Source organism: Populus euphratica, unplaced genomic scaffold (genome assembly GCF_000495115.2).
Source record: "Populus euphratica unplaced genomic scaffold, PopEup_1.0 scaffold67.1, whole genome shotgun sequence".
Classification (NCBI taxonomy): domain Eukaryota; kingdom Viridiplantae; phylum Streptophyta; class Magnoliopsida; order Malpighiales; family Salicaceae; genus Populus; species Populus euphratica.
The window spans coordinates 333502-342362 of NW_011499914.1; the positions used below are offsets into that span (position 1 = coordinate 333502).

Sequence of the window (8861 nt, forward strand, 5' to 3'; positions counted from 1 at the left end):
TTCTTAACAATGCTATTAATTTCGAGCAAGAATGTATTTTTTGAAGTCCTTTAACTTGACTTCTTGTCTAACTTAAGTTTTCAATTAAGAGCTAAATTGATATTACTTGATTGATTTAATGGGTTTTAAAAAAACTCAAATGATTGGTAAAAGCATGGATCAACTTATAAAAAAAACCAAGAACAATAGTATATTGGATGACCCCAGGTCGCATATGATTTAATTTATGAACTTAATCGGGTTTAATAATTTTGACTTAATTATGTGATAAAAATTAAATGCTTGCAATTTCAAGTATCAATTCTAAAATATATATTTATTCAAGACCATGATAACCCTAAACAAAGCAGAAAAGTCATTCACGAAGTCTATTTCTTAACCAATTCAATATCAATAAATAAAAACAAAAAAAGTTATTAAATTATTATCAACAATAAGTAAAAGATCAAGTTGCCTCTAAGATGATAATTAAGCCCTTGAAGTTAAGCTTTAAAAGTAAGTGAATTTTTTTCTAAAAAAAACTCTTAGACTCAATCTAAGTATTATTTTGAATTTATAGTCACTATATCAACTTAAATTTGCAAAATAGTAATAAAAAAGATAATGAATATTTCACAGCAATTAAAGAATGATGAGTGTGGAAGCCATTGTAGAAAAAATTGGTAAACTTACTCCTTCAACCTATACTAATTGTCATGTGATTATAAACCTAGCCATTGTAGAAAAAATCGGTAAACTTACTCCTTCAACCTATACTAATTGTCATGTGATTATAAACCTAGCCATTGTAGAAAAAATCGGTAAACTTACTCCTTCAACCTATACTAATTGTCATGTGATTATAAACCTAAGTTAATATTCTAAATTCATGATATTAGGAATTGAAGTTTCAGGTTTAATTAAAAATTTTAATTGTTAACCAGATGAAATTAAAAAAACAAATCTCAAATTAAAAAACTAACCAAAGTAAAAATAGAAGAAAAGAATGAGCATCAAATATGGAAGGAAAGAAAAATGAAGGCTGAAAGTGAAAAAGAAAACAAATTAAAAAATTATTTTAAATAAAAAATTAAAAGAATAAAGATCAAATTTAATTTACAAAAAAATTAAAGGAGGATGCAATTAAAAACAAAATAAATTTTTTGAAATGAATTAAAATAAAACAAATAAAAATAAAAAATTAAAGGAGAAAATCAAAAATAAAATAAAATTAAAGGCTTGATATGAAAATATGGAAGGCCAAACATGACTTTCTAGAAGAAAAGAAAAAGCTATTAGCAATGCATTAAAGATCTGACGACTACATGCATTGCATGAGAAAAGACCAAAATGAATTGAATGACATGATATAATAATATTTTTTACCATCATATTTAATTGTATATGTTTTTTTTTATTTATGTGGGGTGTTCGGGTCAGCTTGCGCGCACCACGACTAATCTCCACGGCCCACTGAATACCCTGCAAATCCAATAGGCATGTAAGGCACCGCGGGGTGATAGACATGCATGCCAGGACTCGAACCCATATGCAATGGAAGAAGATAAGCCCCTTCCACCGCTAGGCCAAGCCCCTTAGTGCTTTAATTGTATATGTTACTTAAAAGGGATGAAGCGATAGACACATTGATACATTCAGTATACACATTAAATATTTATCGCATCTTTTTAGTTAAAAACAAGTAATATTTTAATTTCAGGATCCAAATATTATTACAAAAAAACCATTTGAAATTATGTATAAGATTATCAAGCCAAGCTTTTAAAAATTTAAATTCAAAGGTATTATTTATTTTTAAAGATAAAAAAATTATTTTATTTTCAAAAGAATAATAAAAAGATTTAAATATTCTTTAACAATTAAAAACTAACAAATAAATAAATAAATAAAACCGTTTTACCTCTTAAAAATCAATTTATTAATAGTTTTTTCAAGAGCAAAATCATTAATTCACTATTACAATTTACATTATATATATAATGATTTTTTCATATATTTTAGTTTTATATTTAATTATCTTATATGATTATCGATTAAAAACACTACAAATTTTTATCATTCAAAAATTTTCTTAGTTTAAAAAAAACATTAACCCGCGTATCTTTTTCTTGTTAAAATTACCTTTTGATCCGGCCCAGTACGATCTCTTTAAGCTGAACATCGAAGAGAAAAGAGCACGACATCGTTTTAGTCAAAGTCCTATAATCTGTAATCTGTGCATTTTTGTTTTTAACTACTTCAAAGTTCAAACCCTATAATACTTTTTTTAAGCCAGACTTCTCAATATTTTTTTTTTAATTTTTTTTCTCTCCCAGGTTTCTCTATCTTTCTCGGGAAATTCATTCAAGTCACATCGATCTCGTTGGATTTCATTGGAAACAGAAGGTACATCTCTGAGATTCTTGCTTTATCTTTATCTGGGCGACTCAATTTTAGTTTACTGATGCAAATTTAGTTCTTAAAGAAACTAGGATTTTCCTCTTTTCCCTTGTTTGGTTTCTGGTAAAGGTGGGAAAAAGAAGAAAAATAGAAAAGGAGCAGACTTTCTTGATGTTGGAGTCCTAAATTGAAATGGGATTTTTTTCCTGGAAAATTTTGGTGAATGTATTGTTTGTTTTGGATGATCTTGTTGTCTAGATTGAGTTTCCTGGTAGAGAACGGAAGGGGTTTCTTGCTGATGTAATGGCACTTGCATTTATCTATAGTCTACAAAACGTGTGGCCGTTGTCAATATTGAAAGTTGATGATTTGAAAGCATCTAATGAAATAGTTAGGAAGCTTTCTATACCAGAAAACACGAAAAGATTTGTTTTTGCAGTTCGCGATCCGAAATCTCAATCTGTGATTTATATACTCTGTGCTCAGAATTTATCTGAGAGGTCGGCTGTAGACGTTGAGTGCCTTGTTAGGGAGGTTCGACCAGATGCTGTAGTGGCTCAGGTGGGTCATTCGGCGTTGGTTGATATTCAAACTGAAGAGAGTGAATTAGGAAATATTGTTGGTGAGCTAGTTCCCACTTCGTCATTTGGAGTGATTAAAAGATGCTTTTTAGAAAAGATTAATAAGGAAAAGTATGAAGATGTGGCTGGCAGCTTGGTTTTGAGAGAAATGTTTGGGACTAGTTTTCACGGGCATATCTTGGCTGCCAGGAGGGTGGCCAAGGAGGTCAGTTCATCTTTTTTGGTGCTGGAAACATCGTCCATTGATACAGCTATCGGGGACATTAATTCGAGTGAAGCTGACACAGGGAGCAAATTTCATGCTTTTGTTAGTAGTTTAGTGCCACAGAAAGTGGGTTCGATTGCTTTGCAGAGTTCAAAGAGGTTTAGTCTTGATGATAATGTTCAGTCACGGATGGTGAAGTTGTTATCTTCTTATATGGACGTGTCATTGTGGAAGTTGAGTCCATCAAGTTCTGTTTCAGAGTCAGGATTAAAAGAAATTCAGCCAGGAAACACTTTCCAGGTGCCACCATTCGCCCAATCTGTTTATCCATTACTCCTGGATCTACATAATATATTTATTGATCTCCCATTCATTGGGAGGGCTTTAGCCTTTGCACAGAAAATGCTATATGATGTAAACAGGGGGGAAGCTGTGGATACCCGAATTATATCCGAAGTGTACACCTTCCGAGTTGCTGTTGAGGGGCTGAGAATTGCCCTTAACAGTGCCGGTCGATTGCCCATTAAAGAAGCAGGGAAGCCCAACAAGACTAAAGTTGAGTTTTCAGAGCTTCAGGTTCAGGACAAGTCACATGCACTCATTGCACAGGCCCTTCAAAGCCAGACTAGGAAGTTCAAGAATATAGTAGCCGTGGTGGATGCTAGTTGCTTAGCAGGTATTAGGAAACATTGGAACACTCCTGTTCCTCCAGAAGTGAAGGATTTGGTTGGGAAGCTTGTCACTAATTGTGAAAGTGATGAAGAAGTTCCTAGTCATGATGAAAAGAGACGGCTACTTTCCAACAAACCTATGGTAGCAGTTGGAGCTGGGGCAACAGTAATTTTTGGAGCTTCATCTCTTTCCAAAGTTGTTCATGCATCGACATTCATGAAGGTTGTTACATTTAAATTTCCTACTGCCCTTAAGCTTTTGCTGATCCAAACTCAAAAGATAATGGCAATATCTATGGGCAAGACTCTTGGTCCAACAAAACTGCTGGCCCCTGGACTGGCCAATTCTGGAGCCAATGCAACATCTGCGATGAAAGCAGCTGTTTCTGCTGAGAAAATCCGGACAGTGGTCCACAGTGTTATAGCCTCTGCTGAGAAAACCAGTTTTTCAACTATGAGAACAGCTTTCTATGAAATAATGAGAAAACGGCAGGTGCAACCTATTGGTGTCCTACCTTGGGCAGCATTTGGTTGCAGTGTTGCAACTTGCTCAGCATTGCTCATGTATGGAGATGGGATTGAATGTGCTGTTGAATCTCTTCCTGCAGCCCCGTCAATTGCCAGTTTGGGTCGTGGGATTCAAAGTTTGCACCAGGCATCTCAAGTAGTTGTGCAGACTGATGGCACCAGAGTACAAACATCTATAGAGTCTTTGATGGACAGGTTGAGGAAAGTAAAGATGCAATAAAGTAGGACTCGCATCTTTTATTTTGTTGTATACAAGCTGATACTGCTCAAAAGTTATTAGTACTGGAATTTAGAGAAATCTTCTGTATATAAATAGAAAGCAGGAGGGGTGATTTGTATTGTCATGGATGTTGATCTTTATTTGAAGTCATTTTTCTGAAGGGTTCTTTACAATGCTGCCTGGTAAGCATTTTACAATTGTTTCCTCTCCCTGCTTCCCTCGCCCTTTATCTCTATGTTTAACTCCATTTGACAATTTCGCACAGGTATTACTTGAGATTGCATTGTTAATTCTGACGCAGTCGAGATTGGCTTTCTTTGCTCTCAAGCAATGGCTGCCATTGTTATGAATAGCAGGCTGCTAGATAGAAGCTCTTCTTTGGTTTCACAGTCCTTGATTCCATCTTCTCTCCATTACTAAATTGTTTGTGTAATTTAAATCAGAACTGAAAGTTTTCGAATCCTATGATGAAGCCAAGCACATCATCTATAAACCCAACGAGGAGATGGTTTCATTGTATCCCTCCACACACATCACACATCATTATTTATTAGAATATTATTTTGTTTTGTCTTTTTTTTTTCCTTTAATTTTTTTTCAATCAATATTTTTTCCTTTAATTTTTTTTATTTATTATTTTTTTTCTATTTAATTATCATATTTTTATGATATAGATTTCAGGTTTGAAGGGTTAAACCAGTTGATTCAGATTTTTTTTTATTTTTTTTTCAATTTAGTTTTTTAATATTGATTTAATTGAGAATTAAACTTTATAATTTATTTTATTTACTTTTCATTAAGTTATCTTGGAATTATGACTCGAGAATTAACTATAAACTAAAACGGGATGGAGTTTTACTGTATTCTTCTGCACAAAATATTATTTATTGAAATAGTGCTTTGCTTTGCTTTTTTTTTTTGGTTTTTTTATTAAATATATTTTTTTTTATTTTTTTTATAAATATATTTTTTTTTATTTTTTTTATAAATATATTTTTTTTAATTTTATCTTTTAATATTAGATTTTTTTTCTATTTAGTTATCACACTTTTATGATATGAATTTCAGGTTTGATAGATTCACCTAGTTTGGTTGGTTAACTTGGTTGACTCAGTTTTTTTCTCTAATTTTATCTTTTCATATTGATTTGATTGGTAATTACACTTCATAATTTGTTTTATTTACTTTTCATTAGGTTATCCTGATTTTATGACTCGATAATAGTGCTTAACATGTTAATTTGAGTTGACTCGGATTGTTTTTAACGTCTTGTATTTAATTAATTTTTTTAATTTTATTATTCAATATTGAGTCAATTGGTTCCTATGAGAATATTTTAGCTTTATGATTATAAAAAGTAAAATCAACAAAAATAATTTTAAAAAAAATAAATGAAGAAAAGGAAAGTAATTTTGGAAAAAAAATAAAAAAACAAAATAAGGGGAAAGTTGGGGAAAAAATAAAAAATAAAAAATAAAAGAAAACCATTTCACCGTGGATTACTTGTAATCCATAGTGTGGGGGAACAATGATTCCCCCACACCATTTAGAGTATTGTACGAGATGATATGCCTGCACGTTACCACGGGCTTATAAAATAAATGTATTTGATAATGTTATAATTGTGAACCAGCGCCAGATAAGTAATAAAAACTAAATGTATGATAGAACAAATATTTCATGACAGAAAAAAATATTGTATTAGTGATAAAAGAACTTAGAGACCGAATAAAATGATTTGTAGCAATCCATAATGTTTTGTGATGAAAAATATAGTGCTTTCGTCACATGATTTAACTTTTCTATTAATAAAAAGAAAAAAAAAATTCTAAAGCTATATTCTCTACCAACTTAATATTAAAAAAACTAACAAGATAATTTTGAAAGGAAAAAAATCCATGAGGAAAAACGTTGTAGCAATTGATAATGTTTTGTAAGGAAAACTACAGTGTTTTCTCCAATAAAACCATTTAGCAAAATACTGTAGCAATCCACAGTATTTTGTGAGAAAAACTACAACACTTTTCTCATACGATTTAACTTTATTGTAATTATAATTCTTAACCAATTCAATATTAAAAAAAAATCAACAAAGATAATTTTAAAAAAATCATATGGGAAAACATTGCAACATTTAAAAAGTAAAATTTATAACAAGTTCAATATTTAAAAAGTAGAATCAACAAATTTTTTTTGAAAAAAAATAAATAAGAAAAAAAAAAAGAAAAGTTAAAAAAAAGGGAAGTGATTTTGGAAAAAAAGAGAAAAAAGAAAGAAAGAAAAGGAAAGCACTGTTGATTACTGTTGTAATCCACAGTGATTTTAGTGTGGGGGAGGGGACAATGATGCCCCTATACCATTTAGATTATTGTACTAGTTCCATGACCAACGCGATGTTGCGGGTTAATTTTTTTATATAATTTTTTTTAAAAAAAGTTAAGATCTAAAAATGTTAAGTCTTTCTGCAAAACTTTACTCAAGAATCTTAGGTTTGACTGCAACACCTGATCTAAAAGTAATATTTATAATATTAATAATAACATTAAACTTATATGACCTATATTTAAGTGGGTTTGATTGCAATACCAAACCTAATAGTCTTGGATATGAGTCTGGTTGTAAGGTCCTTTTCTTTTTCTTCATTCATTCTTTTTCTAAATGCTATGTCTGCGCAATGCCACAGGCTTGTGACATGCTGGTGTGTTGTCGGTTTGTGGAAAAAATAAAAAATTATATGTAGAAAAATTATTGTAATCCATAATATTTTAAAAGAAAAGGCTACAAAGCTGAATTCTTATATATTTAAAAAATCAAATGAATAAATTTTGGAAAAAAAAAAAAACTAAAAGGAAAAAAAATGCAGGGAAACACTATAATAATCAATAGTGTTTTATGAGTAAATATACAATTGTAATTCTCAACAAATTCAATAGTAAAAATAATAAAATCAATAAAGATAATTTTTTAAAAAATCATGTAGGGGAACACTGTAGTGATCCATAGTATTTTTAAGAGAAAAACTATGAAACTAAATTTTCATTCAGCTTAATATAAAAAAATAGAATTGATAAAGACTATTCTGAAAAGAAATCATAAAAAAAGAAAAAAACCATATAGGAAAATATTATAGCAATTCACAATGTTTTAAATTCTCAACCAGCTCCATATTCAAAAAATAATATCAACAAAAACAATTTTTTTTTAAAAAAGAATTTTGAAAAAAAAGCAATAAAAAATGAAAAAAATAAATAAAAAACATTTGGGGAAAGTTAAACCTAAATTCTCAATCAGCTCAGCATTAAATTTTTTTTGACAAAGATAATTAATTTAAAAAACATGCTGGGAAACCGTGTAACAAAATAAAAATAATACGAGGAAACATTGTAACAATATACATTGTTTTAAAGAAAAAACTATAAAGCAAAATCGACAAAAACTATTTTGAAAAAATAAAAGGAACAAATTCATAAAAAATGAAGAAAAAAAGCCATGTAGAAAAATATTGGAGTAATCCATAAGTTTTTCTTTAAAAAATTAATAAAGAAAAGGAACAAAAATCTAAATGAATTGGATTGACCCTTCAAAGCAGGTTAATTTGTTTAACCTTTGATTTGCGTCGTGAAAGTTTGATAATTAAATAGAAAAAAAATTAACGGGTTACCGATAATTAATTGGGTAACCCGTCAAACCAGGTTAACCCATCAAACCAGGTTAACCCATCAAACCCAGGATCTGTGTCATGAAAATTTAATAACTAAATAAAAAAATTAACGGGTTTGCCCATAATTAATTAGGTTAACCCGTCAAGTCTGGGATACATATCATAAAAATCTGATAATTAAATAAAAAGAAATTTAAAATTAAAAAACAAAACTAAATGAAAAAAATTAATTAAAAATAAAAAATTCAAGTCAATTTGTCAAACCAGGTTAACCTATTAAACCCGGGATTCATGTCGTGAAAATCTAATAAAAAATAAAAAAAATTTAACATTAATAAACTAAAATTTAAAAAATTCATTAAAAAAAAACTAAAAAAGAAAAGAAAGACAGTTAGAATATTTTTAACATGTGTTATAATATAATAGATTATTATTATTATTATATTAATAATAAGGAAAGTTAAAAGGCCTAGCAAAGGTATAGTAGTTCGCCACATTAATAATAATAAATAATATCATTAATAAAGTTATGAAAATTTTAGAATTGAATTGAGACCACGATTTTGGATTGGTGGAGTGACGGGCTTGGCCACCAGTGTTTGGGTTGATGGATGAC

The 8861-nt window shown here is 29.8% G+C and overlaps 1 protein-coding gene across 1 annotated transcript; it reads left to right on the forward strand.

Annotated features, from left to right (window-relative positions):
* Nucleotides 1-2239: 2239 nt before the first annotated feature.
* On the forward strand, nt 2240-4781 carry LOC105134354 (uncharacterized). Its single transcript, XM_011038732.1, has one exon. It carries the CDS (start codon nt 2683-2685, stop codon nt 4582-4584), a length of 1902 nt encoding a protein of 633 aa, XP_011037034.1. The 5' UTR covers nt 2240-2682; the 3' UTR covers nt 4585-4781.
* Nucleotides 4782-8861: the final 4080 nt, after the last annotated feature.

Bases quoted from the DNA above. Each gene is read 5' to 3' on its own strand.
- LOC105134354 (XM_011038732.1), top strand. From the start codon at position 2,683: ATGGCACTTGCATTTATCTATAGTCTACAAAACGTGTGGCCGTTGTCA.